Source organism: Merops nubicus, unplaced genomic scaffold (genome assembly GCF_000691845.1).
Source record: "Merops nubicus isolate BGI_N331 unplaced genomic scaffold, ASM69184v1 scaffold3085, whole genome shotgun sequence".
Taxonomy (NCBI): domain Eukaryota; kingdom Metazoa; phylum Chordata; class Aves; order Coraciiformes; family Meropidae; genus Merops; species Merops nubicus.
The window spans coordinates 71540-90851 of NW_008611443.1; the positions used below are offsets into that span (position 1 = coordinate 71540).

The following is a 19312-nucleotide window of genomic DNA, read 5'->3' on the forward strand; positions in this document are numbered from 1 at the left end:
AGGTTTTGCAGCCATCTTCTGACCCCTGTCTCAGGCTCTGGCAAACTGAACAGGCTCGACTTGCATCAGCAGAAGTGTCCTTGTCAAAGACCTGGAGGAACGTCTCATCATAAAGAGAGAAGGTGCATACCAACCCCTCTGCTCTGTCAGCCCCAGTGCCTCCTGCTCCCCAGGGACAGGCTTTTCTTGCCCTAACTTGCACGTTACTCCTCCATGCAAAACCTTAGTGTCTGTCCTCACAGAGCAACAAAGCTGCACCCAGGCATAAGCAAGGTGCTCTGATCAAGCTGGTCCAGATAAGGAAAGTGATGGGTGCTGAGCTTTGGCTGTATCTTTCTCAGGGGGAGAACTTCTCCACTACCTCTGTGTTAATCTCTGAATACTCAGTGGGATCACCTGCCCCACACTGTTACCTCTGAACAGCAGTGTACTAGGTCACACGAGTTCACCAATGCCAAGGCACTGCTACTTATATTGAAATTACTTTTAAAAAAGACCTAAAAACAATTTTCCACAACTATCCTCATACTGGGGTATGACCAACATCCTAAAACCAGTTTAGCCATTAGTACTGGCCTCTGGTCTCCCATCCAATAGGAGGAGGCATGCACTGCCCAAGCTCAGAGCTCCCCCACTGAAGGTCCTCCCTCCAGGCTGGTGCAGAAAACCCATCAGCCACCATATACCCAGTCCCTCTGTGAGGGACAAAGCAGCTTGACCAGAACATTTGCCTCCTTGCTCCCAACATGTACTGCACGTAGATGTTGGGCCTTTCTCACTCAGAAATAAATTTCCCTCTCCCACCCTTTGATGGCTGCTACCCATTGTGCTCTCCTCGGCTACAGAATTGAGAGATTCCTTGGGATCCATGATGCAGGAAAGTGAAACACAAGCTTAAAAATGCAGCAGCCCATGCTAATTTAGTTAGAAAGGAAGCACTGAAGTTCAACATCAAGGGGTGGTAAGGTTTCAAGACAGATAAGTCTAAAAGATTAAATAAAAGCATCTCCTCAAATGCCATACTTAAGAGATAATGAGGGGGAGTTCTGGCTGTAGAAAGAATAAATCAATTAGGTTGTCAACACACAATATCTCAGGGCTAACAGCACAATTGAGTGGCAGTGTTCCCACATTGGAAACAACTCACATTTATTATCATTATAATGCCTGCAAGAAAGAAGAGTTTGCATAAAAATGAAAATGTGAATTACCATCTACTCTGCTTCCCTAATTGCTGCTTCTTTACATTAAAAAGGTCAGTATTTTAAAATCAGGATGTTCTTTATTGATTTAAAAAAAAAAAGTACAAAATAAACTAAAATGACTATAAAAGTCTCTCAGACCTGCAGCAGAATTAAAGAAAGACTAGTAAAATGAGGCCCATGAAAAGAGAGGTCTCCCAAAGCATCAGTAAGAAAAGGATAAAGTGCTTACACTATCGGTGAAAAATATTGACTGATAAGATATGAAAAAAAAAGAAACATAACTGGATGGACCCCATTTGTCACTTTGATCCCTTTAAATTCAGTCCAAGAAGAACAACAAAAAATAGCTCAAATTAATGTTTCTTCAGATTCTTTCTTTGTGATTACACTTGGTCATACATGTTATTTTTTGTTGCCTAGTACCATACCACCACACAAGTGAGAATTTGTTACTCAGTTACATTCCAGAATGAAGTATACAACTACACTGCACTTCTAGGTCAGCTTTTACAAGGTATCTCAAAACTATTCTATACAAATGGGCTTTGTCATAACTAGAGAGAGGAAATAAACATGGACATAGAGAGCTACACCAATACTTTTATAAAATCTATTTTGGGATTCAACTCACCCAGTCTGTTTTGCTTAAAGGTTAGTAGTCTAAACGAGTCATCTAGATCTCTCCAGTTGATGGCCAGGGATATGGACCACCCGGGAGTTCATCCCACCCAAGGCTCTCATCAGAGAGGACTTGGAGGTTTCACAAGCCTGTCTGTTTAGCTCAGAGTAGGCACGCAACCTTAAACCATCGAAGGTGAAATAAATCACACCCTGACTTCAGGTTTCCTGTTTCAGACGTGGCCTCCAAGTTAAGGTTGTGAAATTGTGTTTGGTAAGCTATTAGCAGGCAAGCAAACACTTGGAGATGATCATGAGAAGGCATTATCTGCTGGTCATCAGCCTCAACCTTGTTCCAAAAGGTCTCCTTCACTGGGATGCACTGAAAGCCCACCAGTGTCCAAAGCAGCCTAAAATGGGAAGGAAGTGGTTTCTCATCAAGATGGGAAAACTGTCTCAAGTATGTGAAGGCTCCTGAGATCTGTCATTTTCAGACAACAGTGATAAGGAAACCACTAAGAATGAAGACAAAATAACACCAAGTATTCAAAAACTGCGAGGCCAAGGGCACTGTAACACTGTTACAGTCATTTTGAAGATAACATATTCCTGAGAAGTCAATGAAATTATAGCAGCAACCAGAATGTAAGGAAAGCACTTCCTACCATTTACAAGAGGAATGGAGGTACCTAGTGTGGTGAAACTGCCCCTCTGTGCAAGCCTGCAGACCTGTCAGCACTGGCCCTGTCCCTGTCCCCTGCCTCGGGGGACACTACCACTCTTGCAGTGATTAATGAGCAGGGCAGGCATCCGGCTGCCCCAAAACTTCCTGCAGGGGCTAAAATTAGGTGTTTCGATCCTCCCTCTTATAGTTTCACCAGCTGTAAAATGAAAATACCATTGTTTAGGGCACAGTTCAGTCTAAACCCACTGATCTTAGAGATGAAATACTAAAGCACCTGATAATCCATGGGAATGGGTGCTCTCGGCTTGATTTGGGGATTAATAAAAGGCATGTAGCACAGCATGTAATATGGTTGCTTGCAACACCAAAGGAGCTGGATTAAGTGACCCAGCAAGTCCCTGTGGTCCTACATGACTGTCTCAGATCCATTCCTGAGGACCATGCCCACAAAAGAGTCACCCCAGCTAGCAACATGAACACAACCACTCCTGTACCCCCAGTGAAAACTTGGAAGTTCAGGCTGAAGCTTTAAACTGAGCAGTTTAAACAGAGTTCAAACCAAATTATTTCACTTCTATCACAAGTTCATGATGCCCATACAGGAAAGTATTGATCATGGGATACAGGATACTGTGTTAAACCACAGAGCTCCTACTGAACCAAATATAAGCAGCTATTGATATCCAAGCTGACATAGATTCTGCCTACAACCAAAGCAAACCAGAAGCACAGAATTATGGCAGTTTCTAAAATCTTGCTATTCTCTAGAAAGATTTTACCTGTCAAAAAAGGTTTCACAGAAATATGCAGTGCAGAGACAAAGGCAAGGTGGCTGCCCAAACATATGAATCTTCCTTGTGAATAACTAACCTAACCAGCTGTGGTTAAGTGGTGGTTTAACCAGGAGTCCAGCTGTAGATACCAAAAATTGACATATGTTTAAAAAACAACTGGCAAAAAATAAATTCTTTGCAGGTTTATCTAACCTTAAGCCACCACCTCTGCCTGAGGAAATCTGTGGGTGACAGAAAGAAATAGATGCACATTTATACACATCTCTTGTTGACAACCTTGATCTTGAGACTCAGGCAAAAAAATAAAAAGCATTAGAAGTTTTATTGTTTACTTTCAATGACTAACAGCAACTGCTCAGCTTGTACAGCTTAACCTGGGAAAAGCTATAACCTACAGAGAAAATTATTTTTAGAAATGCAATTTTTCCATTCACAATATGTTTCATCACTGGTAAAACACATTCACTTGATGCACAGTGGGTTCAATAGCAGTTTTGTGTTCCTAACAAAGCTAAACAAAAGGATCAACATAGAAACAGCAATTACAGGTTTGGTTTTTGTCCTTTTTTTTTTTTTTTAATTCAAGTTAGATCTCCCAATTATCTATTATCTTCCCTGCAAAGATTCATTTGAGGAACAAACAGCACAGCTGTCTAAGCTTATCTGCCTGGCTTCATTAATGCTGGAATGTGCTTTTTATTTGGAAGCTTCAAATGGAGGAATGTCTGTAAAACAAATGGAAATCCTGACAATATCTAGAACTCAAGTCCTGCATTGGTTTAAAATACTGAAAGAAACAAGCATAGAAACAACACAAAGTTATCATAATTACAAAAGCACTTTCACCTACTTCAGCAAAATGATGCACATAGCTTTGGCCTACTTAATGTAGCCATTTCTGAAAAGTTTATTAAATTAAACTTCACACACACACAAGTGTTGGCACTTAAGAAAAGTAGATGGATATTGCTTTCTGAAACATTAACATTTTTTTCCATGCCTAAGTTGCCCCACACATTTTGAAGAAGCTTCCCATCTTTTACAGGATGATTCTGCTTCACTTTAGGGTTAAAATATAAGATCAAGCAATGACATGAGCCAGACTCATGACTTTTTCTGCATCCTTTGAGCCTACTGAAAAACTGTGCTACACAAATGCATTTTACGTCTCATTTGCGATGAGCATAAAACGTGCAGAATAGCAAAACTGTTGAGAATTTCACCAGGACTCCATGGGCTGTGCTGCAAGGCCCAGCCCCACCCAGGAGAGCTGACCAAGGCACGGTGCGGAACCGTGGAGAAACTTCACAGCTTACGTGAAAAGATCTCCCCACACCACCCTAACAACAGCCAGCAAAGAACACACAGAGTGTACAGAAGACCACGTCTCCATTTGTTATCACTTTGGGGTGCAGCTTAAAAAAGGCAATATAATGCAAATCAATTACATTTGGGAGTAACATTTGGCTTTGAGTTCTTTTAAATAAAAAGCTGACATCATAAAAATCCCATAGACCCCTACTGAGATTAGGGAAAATATTTTAGCAGCAATATTCAGGTGAAATCCTTGAAAATCTGAGAAAGAACATTTGTTTACTGAAAGCGGAAAATGGAGACTGGAGTAGACAAATGGCAATCTAAAAATGCTAATTTCTATTTGTATAGAAATCTGGCTTTTTGGAATCCTGAAATTTTGCAGTCAAGCTGAAGTGAAAGCAATCATGGAAAAGAACAGCTGCAGAAAGAACATGGAGTGCTTGAAATTTTCTTTCAATTAAAATAACCCAAATCTGATCAGTTCATCTTATTGCAGGAGTACTAACTACAGAAGCTAAAGTATTTCCACAAATCATCAGATATTTTATTATAGTAAACATCTGCTCCTGGTTGTAGACATGTAGTCAAGGGAGCACGTGAAAACAAGTAAGGAATGCCAGGTACACTAGTTACTGAAAAGAACGTTCAAACCAGGATTTCTTTTGCTTCTGCCATTAGGACTAAAGAGTTTATGAAGTTACACAGACATCAATGGTTACAGTGATTTATTGTGTTTCCAAATTAAGACCACACCTTCAAAACTTTTCATTGAATCAATGCCAAAAGGCTGTTCAAGTTAGGTTAACCATACTGGAAGAACAATGCAGTATTAAGCTCACAAAAATAAAAATCTTAGCCAAAGCTATAATTTCCAGCAGCAGATATTAATATTTGTTTTGGGATTCAGTCACTGGAGTTAAATATTGGACTTTCAAAAAACACCTAAGTGTAAAGGAGTGCAAGGCAAAGTCCAAACTAAGGCTGATGCAGGCTGGTACAGCCACACAGCTGAGTGTTGTTCTAAGCATGCAGAGTAATTTGGGTCCAAAATTTGCAGTTACATGGCACAGAGCCTGGGCTAATATGTCCTGCCTTTCAGCACAATTTGTTAGCTCAGGCTCAACGCCAGACTGACAGGGCTGTACAGCACCAGGCTCTGGAGCATCTTTACGCTGTACTTATCGTGCTGTATAAGCATGCTCTCAGGAGAAAAACACCCAGAGATCAGATGTTCCTTCTGCCACTTCCATGCTTTTTGAAGTCTCTTCTATGCTTTTACATGTATACCTCTCCAAGTTTTGGAGGCCATTTCCTTATAGTGATGGCAAGCAAACTCTTAGCCCTGGATCCTCCACATGGAAGAACGTTAGCAGCCACCTCCCTGCTTGTTTCCCTGCAGGTTGTGCCAGATGGGTTTCCTCCTACCTCTTCAGCCTTTATTACTGGGACAAACGAAACTCTTCCTTTGTGTTTGCATTGCCATCACAGAAAGAGCGGCTCCCAGTTTTGCTGGCATTATGGTTTTGTACATCAAGTGGCAAGATAGGCCAACTAGAGCTCCAGTAGGAAGGCAGTAGTATCTCTGCATCCTACACAAACAATTAAAGGAAAGTGCCTCTGCCTGCCAAGTCTGTCTTCTAATAAGGACACTGACACTTTCAGACCGAGGTATGAGCACAACACATATTGTATTTCAAAAGGGCTGGATTGAGAAAGCCTTAGAGGTATCTCCATTTGAAAAAAATCAAAAAAGTAAAAGAAGGAGCTTGTCTTGCGAAGGATATGTACCCTTTAGGAAGGATACAAACTACTTTGGGAATAAGCAAGAGGCATTTGTTCCAGGAATCAGGAGCAGCCTCCCCAAAAGCACAGGCGATGGGAGAGCTATGAATTGGAAAAGGTGCCCAAGAATAAATAAAAGACAGGACGCGAATAGGAAGAGCGACTAGTTACGGAAGGGTAAATTGCTAAAGACACGCCTTTCAGTGCTCTCCAGCTATACGCTCATGACCAGCTTTCCTGTTTGAACGGGGGTCACTGCTGGCTACCAAGAAGCAGAGAGAGGCTTACCCTCCACAGCCAGGGACACGAGGCCCTGCGTGTCCTCGACGCCGTACATGACGTCGCAGCGGTACACGCCCGCGTCGCTGGCCCGCAGCCTGGAGAGCGTCAGCGAGGCGTCCCCGCTCTCCTCCGCCTGCGCCGGCACCCACACCCTGTCCTTGTAGCTCTGGCCGATCTTGATGTTGCCGTTTTGGGCCACCAGGACTGTGGTTTCTCTTGCATCTTTCCCGCTTTTATCCAGTTCCACCTTTGACCATTTGATTCGAAGGTACTCAGCCGCATAGCTAGAGGCGATAGTGGGTGTGGTGGAAAAGAAGCACGGCAGGACTGACGTTCCAGAGAGGGATCCCTTCACCAGGGTTTTCTTTTCTGCTTTAACTAGAACAAGGGGGAGAGAGAAGGAAGAACTACATTAGTGGAACAGCAGAATCGGAAACAGATGAATTTCATTTTCATTTAACAATTCACAAGACCTGCAATTCATGAACACTGGCTGATTTGTAGCAAGACTGTTTAGTTCAAGCTGAAGAAAGAGTCTGTGTCAATATTCTAGGTTGCTGAAGTTGGGCAAACTTAATTCACTGCTTGCTGACTTATTTTTTCCATTTGTTATAGTCACCAAGTTATCGACCACTTTCAGAAACTGCTTTGAAATTTTACATTATGAGCCATGATTTCTTGCTTAACAGGAGGAAGACCACTCTGAGTGACAAGGGACGAGTTACCTCACATCTGTTGCTGGCCAAAAGTATGCATAGAGGGGAGCTACCAACATTTACACCTTGCCTTACCTCACAACAGCTTGCTCATGTGCTCCTGTCCTAAAGGACATAAAGTCATAACCCATGACTTTGCACACATGACATCCCTTACTCCATCATTCTTTCAAGGGTTAACTCTTTCTATTGCATACATGCTGGAAAAAAAAGCCTTTCCAGTGAGATCCCCCCAAGCAGTCATTCTTCTAACATTATTTCCTTGTAGCCTCTGGGACTTTAACATATTGCAGAAATAAAGTATTTCAGGATGTTAGAGAAGAGAAGGAAGTAAAGTGCACAGAAAGTCCCTACTTGGCTCAGACTTGACATGATAGGACCTTTATCATTTTTATGACATCTCCAGCTGCAAACACTTTACAGTGAAATGCTTCCACCTGACAATATCCTGAGGGGAAAGTTGACTACTGTTCATCCAACCTGCACACAGCAACTGTCTGAAGAGTGGATTTCTGTTAGATTTATGGTTTTTTATGTGATATTATTTCACCATACATAATGGCTTAATGAAGATTAAAAGTTGATGCACAACAGTATTTACCTCTTTCACTGTCCTGCCCTCTAACATTTTTTGAAAGGTGGAACATGCTGATCATTAATTTGGATTCAGAAAGTTTAAAAATACAATAACTTCAAATACTAACCACCAGGAGAGTGATACATGAAATAAGAGATATCAGCATGGGAAAATTATCTACCTTTTTATCTAACAACAAAAATAAAATCTCTCTATAAAGAGTAGAATATACTCTTTACACAGAGTAGATTTTGAAGGGTGGGGGAAGGAACTAAAATTATAAAGTTCATTAAGTTGATTATTTTTAAGAGACTTTATTCAGGAGGAAGTATTAATATCATTATCTAAAAAGGTTCAATACAAGACTCACCAGCTTGATAACCAAGCATTTCAATAATAAAGAACTAACTAGGGAAAAAAAACACAGGCCATCTGAAGGAGATCCAGAAGCTGGAATGAAGTCCTCGGGTCCTTTCCACCAATGGCTAACTAGGAATTCTTGGGTTTACAATGCACATACACTAAAAATGACTGTATCAGAAATGACTAGTCCAGAGAGAGTGCAACAACAGGGTAGTGTGATGCCAAAACAGCTGCACTGCACCAAAAGCTCAGCTGAAAAGTTGACATGGAATGGCACTGTCAGAGCACATTTACCAGCAAGATGCTCACTCTGAGATTCAGGCGAGCAGCAAGATTTTCATTCTTCCATCTTCTGATACAGAAATGAAAACTGGAGAATTCACAAGGCTTGTGGATAAGCCTGCAGAAGTTACTGAAGACCAAAGAGTAGCTCAAAAGCTTTGTCTGCACACAACTTTCTTTAGGAAGAATCAAAAAAAATCCATTGATTGGTTAAAAACCAGAAAAGACTAATTTTACCCTGAAGATGTACAGTATGGAAACCCCACTATTTTTTATATCACCTTTAATTTGTTGAAACTTCACAGAGTTATGGTGGGGTAGAGAAAAAGAAGCAGAATGAATACTCAGTCCTATCAGTTGTGATGAAATTACTGCCAAACTGCACAGGTGGGAGATTAAAATCAGTCTCAAAATATTTAGTATTTATTATGATCTCTTGTCATCTACATACACTACAGGAACTTCTTAAATGAAAAATGACCTAGTTATAATTATCCTGACTGACAGAACTTTAATAAACTTTTGAGAATGTTGTTTCTGATTATGAGTGATCTAGAATATCAGCACTGAACCCTGAGGAAATTCCCTTTCTTTAAAATCTGTGTATTCACATCAGCAGACTGAAACCCTTGGCAGTAAAATATCATCATGATCACAATTACATGCAAGATTAAGTGACGTCCCTGCACAGTTCCAAAAACCTTGATTTCTTGCATCAGTCATATCAGTGAAACAATTTACTGTCCACTGCAGAAAGCATCAACATCTTCTGTTAATCCACATAGCCCTTTTGTTTCTTTTGGCATTTGTGTTTTGTTTCTTTGCCATTTCCTATGCTTATACTCCATGTTGTGTCTCCTTTCCAGCCACTACCAAGGCCATGTGATAGACTGTTCCTTAGAAGGGACATGGTGGGCAAAAATCTGACCAAAACATCTTGTAACTGTTTGCAAGCCGGAATACAAGCTGAGGAAAGCTGGTGTTTGCCAACATTGTTTTGTACTGGATCTCCACTACACCATGTACAACCTAGAACACTTGTAACATCATGTACTCTTAAACAAGAGGATGTTTTTTTAAATGACTAAGCTTTCTGGTGCTAAATATAAGCCTTTTTTTTATCTGTTTCTAACAAATACATATCACTCGTGCATAATTAATTATGGAAAATACACAGACAATAAAGACATAAAATAGAGAGCTAAGTCCAAATTACCTGGCCACAAACACGTATATTGGCAGAGCTGCCAGCAAAGTCAGTGGTATGATTGTACAAGATGATGGGACTACAGAGTCGGGCTGGGAGCAGCACAGTGCAGTCAGACTCAGTAGATAGTGTGCTTTGGAAGTTGTGCATTTTTATTGCCTTCCCCTGTTTAAATATTAAATATCTCCAGCATCAGAATAAGTAGCAGGAAGAGAATGCAGAATGAAAACTTCTCCCATGCAATGGTTTGTCAGAAGACAGTTCCTGCCAGGTCTAACTTACTGGGTAGAATTTTGCCACAAATTATTACTGTCTTATTTTCTTCAAACCTAAAACTAGGGCTATGCATTTATACGGTTCCTCATGGGGATGATGGCAAGTGACATACTTTTCCTTTAAAAAAAAAAAAAAAATGAAATAAAAGAATTCCAGCTTGGTTTTTCATGGCTTTTTTTCCCTCAGCAAAACTGCCATAGGTCCTCCCAATCCATCAGTTCAGCTTCAGTCAGCTTATCCCAACAATTGCACAAGGCTTGAAATCCTTCCTTTTGAGGTGGGAGACAAACTGGAGAAGAACTTGTTTGAGAACAAAGTCCCTCTCCCTAGAATGTGTATTTTTTTCTGTTGTAAATGATACAAAACTCTTTAAAAATCTAAAGAAAAAAAAATGCAGAATTCTGCCCTTTTGTATTATGTTAACCATAACAACCAGACCAGTAGGTCTTTAATGGACAAGAAGTCTGAAGAAAAGAACAGCCAATATGAAGTGATACTGCTTAGAGGAACAATTTTACTGTGTAATTAAGCTTAAAAGAACAGAATGTTGCTACTGAGTATGCAGGCAAAACCCACATGCTTCAAGAATAAAATATTCTATTTATATTAAGCCAAATTTATAAGACAAAAAAATGATTCTAAGTTTTTGGTTCATCAGCAACCTGCCTAGACATGTGATGTACTGCCCTGCCTACCAGCAGAAATAGAAAGGATCAATGAGATTGTGTGTTCTGTTAATCTGGCTACTGACACTGAGCCCAAGAGATGTCTCTTCATTTACCTTCATCAAAAGGTTTATGGTTATGATAAATTAAAACGAACAGACCACTTACACAAACTCGAATGAAACTCTGACAGCAGGACTAACAGGCTGAGACCCAACCAGTGCCCTCACCGAGGTCTTTGGTAGGTGATTCGTGGTCTGAGCAAGCAGAGTAAGAGAAGGGGGCGTAGGATGATGAAGAACCAGATACCTTCATGTTCTTCAAGGAATTCACAGAAAGCCAGGCAAATGTAAAACTTAGCTGCAGAACTCAAATGCAGACAGCATAGACATGCAGAGATGTATTTTATAGCACATATCTGATCATATCTGAGTTCTGTAAGCTGATATTTAAACTGGTGTGTTATTCATGTACCTTTGAAAGAACATCTCATACTGCAGTCTAGGGGATTTGTCTTCTGCATTACAGGGCTTTCACAAAACTTTCACTCATGGCGTGATAAATAGTCACTTAAAACTGGTAAACTTCAACATGGCATAATCACAAGGTCCAGCTTGTAAACTACAATATCCCAACACCAGTTAGCTCAAAGGGAGTAAATGCCTCACTAGCAGCAGGCACAAACCTTGCTCATGAACTTCTGTCATTAATCCTTCACATGTCCCAGGGCAAACAGCAAAGGTCTTGCAAAGGGGCACTCCCATGACCCCAAAAGCTGACACCCTGTTTCCTGCTGCCTTCCTGACACACATCTTCTGAGAACTCGAAGGCTTAAAGAAGTATACGAGGCCATTCTCAAATTGCTCTCAAAGGAAAAATACTTCTCTTGCTAAATAAAATCTAATGAGCACGCCATGCAAATATGCAAGGTATTTATGAATGTGATCATTCACACGGGTGAAAGTGGAAGAGGAAACAAAGATGGGAACAACGATTAGTTGTCAATGCATAAAATTTTGCATGCTTATAAGTTGCTATATTCTAAATTAAGCTTCAATTTTGCTATGATTTAACATTAAGACTTACGGATTTACACTTTAAAAATAACTGCTGATTTTTACGAAATTCCCGCAGGACCTTTCAAAGAAAAATTTTAAACTCTCAGAACAATTTTGCCTGAAAATTTTTAAATTAAATATTGCAACGTAACATATTGAAGTGACTATTTAATTAAATTTAATTAAATCATATGGAGTGATCCAAACCATTGTGGGAATGGAGGCATGGGAATTTGTGTTTCATGAAAGATTTCAAAGCTTAAATTTTATATTTGAATTCATGACTTAGAGAAAAAAAAAAAAAAAAGAAACTTAAGATGTCCAGCTTTTCAAAACAAAGATATATATTTTATTTTAGAGTATTTTTTTAAACCAAAGAAACAGCTATACTTGTAAAGATTGCCTATAATCTTGTAAAACTCATCCTCAAAAACGTTATTACACAAACTGTTGTTTCTACAAAACAGAAGGATATGAAAGACTTTCAATAGGTCATAACAGAAACGTTAGGTCTAAATTTGTCAGATTCCTTTGCCTTATAGCATGTCCTTACATGTTCTCCACCCCAAGGTTGATTTCCAGGCAAAATCTTATCTTTAGTTCTCTCCTTGTGTGAATGATGCACTAAAATTCACTCAGTTTTTAAGATAACTACTGATAGCAGCTTTTCCTTTTCTTTTATCTTAAAACGGACATTTCTGCCTCAAAGAAAGCTCTAACTTACAATCACAGAGTGATTTGGGTTGGAAAGGACCTTCAAAGATCATTTAGTCCTCCCCTCCTGCCATGGACAGGGGTATCTTCCACCAGATCAGCTGCTCAAAGCCTCATCCCATCCGACTGTGAACAGTTCCAGGGATGGAGCATCCACAACCTGTCTGTGAGATCTGTTCTAGTGTCTCACCATCCTTACTATGAAAAATTTCTCTCTTATATCCAACCTACTCTATGGAGGAAGTGATGTAGGAAATAGTAAAGGATAGTGCTGGAAACCTGCTTGAAGGAAAATAAAAAAAAAAAAAAACCACACACACTTTTTTCAGTTGGTTCCACTAACCACAGCAGTGTTTTATGTTCTCTTACAGGACTGCCTAAAGATTTTGTTATAGACAGTGCTCAAGCTTGGGGGTGTGGGGGGCGGAGGGGTAGGGAGGGAAATAGTGGATTTGATTTTCCCAAAGGCTAAAATCAGTTTGAGGAGTTCCTAGAAAGAAAACAAGAACTTTTAAGAAATCAAGAAAAATTTTGGTTTGAGGCCTGGGAAAGATCTTATCCCAATTTTCTAGTCTGCAGCACCTGTAGGAACCCTTTCCTTATGAAAGGCTTGACTCAAACTTTCAAATAACCATGGAAACCATATATGAATATATGCTTTAGTGTTAGCATGTATGCACCAAGAGAAGTAGTAAGGGCCCCTCCTTTCCACTCAAATCAAAGGTCTGCATCTGCCCTAATACATCCTTGCTCCAGACTCCAGCAGCCAAGGGACCTGCCACCAGGTTAGTCCATGGCAGCCCCCTCTAACAGGGATCTGGCATGTCCCCAGCTGCTCCTTGACAGGTCACTGAGCAAAGCAGAGACTGGGGCTACTGCTTTCCCCCTTATTCCACTTGCAAGTGGCACCTTCCACCCTGAATACAGAGAGGGTGCAAGCTATGACTTACAGACCCAAAAGGCTGCTGTGGCACGACATATGTGAACACATGCGTTGGGGTCTGGCTGGTAGGTAAGCCAAACCAGCATTCCTGTAGCCCAAGAACTCTCCCATTTAATTCACCACCTGGGCAGCCTGTCTAGGTCTGTCTCAGAAACCTGCTCCTGTGCCTATGGCACTGCTCACTGCTCCCTCCATGGCACCAGGCTGAAGCTGCCACGGAAGGTGCCTGCACTCCACCACAATTAGCCCGTTCCATCAGCCCCCACTCCATCTATTGCCAGGAGCTCCTTAGTGGGTTGTGGAAAATGAAGGTTCAAGACATACTTGGGCAACAGGTCCAACATTCCAGAAGCATAGGTTAAAGGATTAAAACTTACTATTGAATACTTGGAGAAGGCAATCTCTTTTGCATTATACAATGGGATACTATGGCACTTTCTTTATTATTATTTGAATTATAATAACGACACCTACAAACAAAGATTTGTCAAAATCATGTCCACCCACCAAGAGTTTTCTATATAAATCAGTAAGGCAATGAAAAGAACACAGAAACAAAGTTAGAGTGCAGCAAAACCAGCAGCAGAGGCAAGACCAGAAACTGAATCTCCTGAGTTTGGGTTGTTTCCAGAGTACTGGGAAATACCCTCCCTACTGAACCACTAAAATGAATTTTAATAAATGGTTTTGTGTATAACAGACTTACCTTTAGGTAGCATATATGTTATAACTAATGTGGAGTACATCCATAAGATACTTTTTATACTTAACAACATCTTGACCTACAAATAAAGAACAAAGGAGTAAGTGGTTAGTATTGCAGTGTGCCCTTATCGAGTCTAACTCAGTATATCAATACCTGTCATTGATATAAGAAGCAGTCATCTTCTTTAAAAAGATGTTCAACATGTCAGTGAATACTTCTTCATATATTGACCTTCTTCCCTTTTATTCACTGTTTTAAATTTACTCCCAGTCGTAGCAATATATGAGTAAATCTGACTGCTTTTTTCTGCCAGTTCAGACCCAGCCTCGAGGTGGTTTTATGTCTGTAACACAAACCACCCTGTCATTTAGCAATAGCTAACAACTCAGTTCCTGCCAGAAGGGGCTCCCATGACAAACTTCTCTTGAATTTTGATGGTGAGGCAACATCCACGCTAGGATCCCTCCCATCTGCAAGTAGGTTGCCAGATGACCTCCTGCTTTCAAGATTTCTCCATATAATATTTTATGGTGGAAATCTGTGGTAATGACAATGTGTCCCTATTGAATACAGACTCATAATGAGTTTCAGGTTATTGAGTCTGGAGTGATTCTCAGACATGTCAGTTCCCTTTGGGTTTGCCTCTCACTTCCTTTGCAGTCTCCACCTTCTAACAGCTGAAAAGTTCTCCAAATTTATTTTATGTACATAAGAATATATTGTATGCTCATAATCATATGTCTCCATTTTTAATCCAATTCTTAGTTACAAACATTGAATCTCTAAATAGCCTGAAAATTTCAAAAGGACATTAACAAAATCATTACAAGTTCCATAAAAATTAACTATATTAACTATAAAGTTAATGTTAACTATTATTTTTAACTATAAAGGGTTTATAAATAGTCTCTCTTCCACACAGTCACACATATGTACCATTCAGCCAAGGTAAGAAATAGCTATCAGCAATAGTTTGTCAAACACTGCTGTTGAAAAATTGTTACTACAAAATCCCAGTTTTCCTGATATTGCTGTCAAAATACGCTACTTGATCTCTTTACTTGGGCAAGTAGCCTAAACTGATAGTTTTTTCATGTCCAAGAGAGATTACAGTTGAAGTGCTTTAGGGAACAGTGAAACAGAGATTTAACAGAAACAAATCTGTATTATAGCTATGGAAGTTGCATTGCATCTATGTATTTTAGCATTTTTTATTGTTATTATTTTAGCTCCTTAGTACTTAGGTATAATGTTTTAGGGTTAAAACATTAACTAATACATTCAAAAACCTCCACAAACTCTACTGAACATGATAGCAAGACACACAGAGAAACATCTTCAAAAAACTACTGGTGACGTGTTCAACCTCAGGAAAGTTTTCTCCACAGCTTACAGATGCAGCCCAAACTTCACATGAGTCTGTGTGAATTGGCATCTACCCTGCAAAGGCTGAACAGTTCAGAAAAGATGCAAAACATCTCAAACCAAGCCTTTCCAATGAGGCAATCTTTAACATAACAGCATCACGTTAAAAATTCCCACCCAAAAGGGCTGAAAACCCGAGGCCTTTTCATTCCCTGTACGTGGATGGCCAGAGCTGGCTGGCTGCACTGGGAAACACATGCTGCAACCTATTCCCAGGGCGTGGAAGAGAGAATACAGCTGCTTTCCATAGAGCAGGCTACACGCTGCCAAAGCCGCCCCATCTCTGCTGCGGCCGCTCAGTCGAGCTGAGTGTATAACGTGATATCACTCATTTTGCAATATTAACCCCATGGAATTTGCACTTTTTATGATTGAGTCCCAAACAAGAACCGGGACTTCTTTGCCTTCATTCAGGTTGAGCCCTATCTACCATGAGACTTTTTCCTGAAGACTCTAACACATACCCAAACACCATCCAGACAGAGTTTTATCTCTCCCTACACCTACGCCAGTCAAGTTTTTTCCATGGACAGCTCAAGTGTGTATTTAATAACTAACTTTAAAAATCTGTAATGTGCCCTGGTATAAGGTGCCAGTAAAATATATGGTAACTCCCTGCAGAAGGCTGCTGTGAGTGAAGAGGTTGCATAAGACAAGGGCTGCAGACGTGGAAGTGCTTTTAATGCCACGGACCAGCTCTGAAATAGACAGTCACGTGTTTGCTTAGATAAACACTAAAGTGATCCTCATTATTACACAACACGTTAAAAAAAAGAGCCTAAGGCTACAGATGTGCACAGACTAGAAGGTCCTACAAGCAACCCTTGAAACTGCTGGAAGCCTCAAGCACCAAAACCACTGCAGGCCAAGTTCCTCCAGTAACACGGGCGCTCTGAGGAGAGCACAAAAAGACCGACAGACTCCTCCACCTTCCAAGGCAGCAAAGGCTGGATCTGCCTGCAAGACAAGGCAAAACTCTGGCCCCTCTGAAAGCAGAGTGGGTCCAGACCTTCTTTTGAGATGTTCTGTCCACATGTGTTTCCCATGCGTCACACACTGGCTACAACAGCAGCTACACAGAAATCTAGAACAAACTGTTTACAAGTTTAGCTTTCCATGTTTACCCATAAGCTTTATCTGCCTCCTCCCCTAGAAGGCAACCTTGGCTTTTGGGACCAGAAAGGAAGGAACCAAAGAATAAAGGCTTTTCTTTTTCCTGGAAGATGGGTATGCTGCACCTTAACAGGGCTGGCTGTGTGCTGCAGCCACTCCCTGCTCCTCTGCATCGGCCTTAACCTGGATAATCCACATGCTTGGCCTACACCACTGGAGGCCTGCTGCCCTCAGGAGCTCATTGCAATACTGTCATGACAATAGGTGGTGTAACCACGTCCACATTTGGTAAGATGACAAACTCTGTTGCTGCACTCGGAGCCAGCTGAGAGCTCTGAACATGACCCTCTGCCCCACAGTGCAAGTCCAGAGTACATCAGGACCTCATCTTCCCATTCCTCTCTGCTTTGCCCACAAGCCAGTCCACTGGTCCTCCAGCATCATGTTGGCATCTGCATGAGAAATTAAATTTGAGGACTCTAGTTGGAAAAAAAACCCTCACATCTTCAGCTTCCTTTTACTAAACACAATACATACATCCACAATGAAATATGAAAACAGAAAGACAACTGTGGAAGGATCATTTTCAAGATATCCTGTGACTGCTGAACTCAATGCTGGGTACAGAAGAGAGCATTCATGGCTGTGATGGCTACTTAGCCCTTTACAGAGTAGTGCAGGAATTACACCTGCTGCATCAAGTGCTTGGATAGCTCAAAAAAATTGCACTTTGACCATGGAGCATAATATGAGATACCGGCCAAAAATCCCCACCCAACTCTCAGGAAACCATCTCTCAACCTTTTGCTTTTCTAAGTCTTCTCTACTCCAAGGTCCTTACTCAAGCAATGAAAACTGTTGGGGCAAAGGTCTGATTTTCAGCCCTTAGGCTCGTGTGCATGATTCCCACACAACCCCCCATGCACAAGGGTTTTCCCACCCCGGCCCTTGGTGGGCTCCCATAAATACTCCTGGGTTACCGAGTGCTGTTCTGCTGCAGCTGCCTGAATTAAATGTGCAATTACCCCCGCCACCCTCCAAACCACAGCGTGCAGATCACCCCCCAGGGCACCCTGCCTTAAAGAAAGCAGAGCTCTGCAGACCTCATACCAGCAGTCCTCCTCCAGAGCCACGGGCAAGGCAGAGGCTGCTGCTCACAGCCCTAGCACCCCAGTTCCCGTTCAGGGCTGCCCCAGTTTCCACTGCTGTCAGATGCCACTGCTCCCACCTCCTCCCCTTTTGCTGGCAGGGGCTGCAGCTCACTGTGCTCCTGTGCTCCCTTGTAGCCTCCTGAGCAAAACCCAGCTCCAGAACCGGTTTGTATTTCCCATTCCTGAGCTCCGCAGCTTACACAGGCCTCTGCTGGCTGGCTGCCGCACTGCCCCCAGTCCACTGTAATTAGCCAAAATCTTTCGAACCACACCTTCTTCCAGGAGCTTTTTTTTTTTTTTTTAATTCTTTTTTCCCCTTAGTGTCACTACACCTAGAGGAGGAGAAAGCCATAACACTATGGACACGGTGAGAACACCCTGCCAACTCAAAGCTGCAAAGCTTGAGTAAGTGTTTAATTTCCACCTTCTGTTAAAAAAGTATTGCACTTAAAGTGACCAAACTCAGGTTGCCTGCTGGCAATTTTCCAAGATCCATTTTATTAGGAGCTACCACAGGCAGGCCAATCTAGGGTAGTAATTTGCACATTTTTTAAATTGGATGCAACCCTGAGTGCAGCATCTTCTAGCCAAAAGATGCCATTTCCTTGACAGTCTTCACATCTTGAAACACTAGCAACCAAGGTTCTCTCTGTGGGGAGAGAGCAGGGCTCCTGTTTTTGCAGGCACTGCTACCTTCCCTTACCACAAGCAAAAGCTCATAGGAGCAATAAGTTCTGATCAAATTCCAGCTCATGTTTAGTTTACAATGTAAGCTTGATCTCACACCAATGCTATTTTAATTTAACCAGATGGGAGAACATCATGTGTCTCCATTTTAAAATTCAGGTTAAGAACGATAGTGAAATTCCTAGTGTGGAACAGACCAAAATCCACCACCCAAAAACTATTCCTGATTTCTCTGAAGTTGGGACAATGAGAAATTAGCTCCTTTCACAGAGGTGACACTGTCTTTAAAGGCTGCTGCTTCTTACTTCACATTGAGATTGACTCAGCACATGCTCTACAGCTGCTTAGTGAGAGCTAGACACGTTCCTTAGGAACAGAAAAAGCAGCCTCTGCCCATTGACTCTCCTTGTCTCCAGTCAGGTTAAAAAAAAAATAAAAAAAAAAATATTTAAAAGGGACACACACACCTCCTAACTGAACTTGGCACTAGAGAAGTGACTTGAGGTTGCTGCTCCTACTAATGGGTAAAACAGTAAATTACACCGTGAAACCCAGCCAGCTGGAAATGACGGATCCCAGACCAGCACACCTCTTGCTGCCTTCCGAGCTCTGCCTGAAAGCTTCTCAAGGTGCTGCCATCCTTTCTCAAAGGCACACAGTCTGCACTTTCTTTTACTTTCGCAGTCTTTTGATCCTTTTACACCATCTGACCGTTAATTGCCGTATCAACCTCACCGTAAGTGCTG

At 41.3% G+C, this 19312-nt stretch overlaps 1 protein-coding gene across 1 annotated transcript in view; it reads right to left on the reverse strand.

Moving 5' to 3' along the window:
* The window catches only part of LOC103773828 (versican core protein-like), a gene marked incomplete at its 3' end in the record, with an annotated part of 81314 nt that extends 67054 nt beyond the window's left edge, over nt 1-14260 (reverse strand). The window contains exons 1-2 of the mRNA XM_008941208.1: nt 14191-14260; nt 6690-7061 (exon numbers count right to left, since the gene is read on the reverse strand). Of these exons, the coding sequence (XP_008939456.1) occupies nt 6690-7061; nt 14191-14260 (442 nt within the window). The remainder of the gene's footprint in view (nt 1-6689; nt 7062-14190) is intronic.
* Between the last annotated feature and the right edge of the window lie 5052 nt (nt 14261-19312).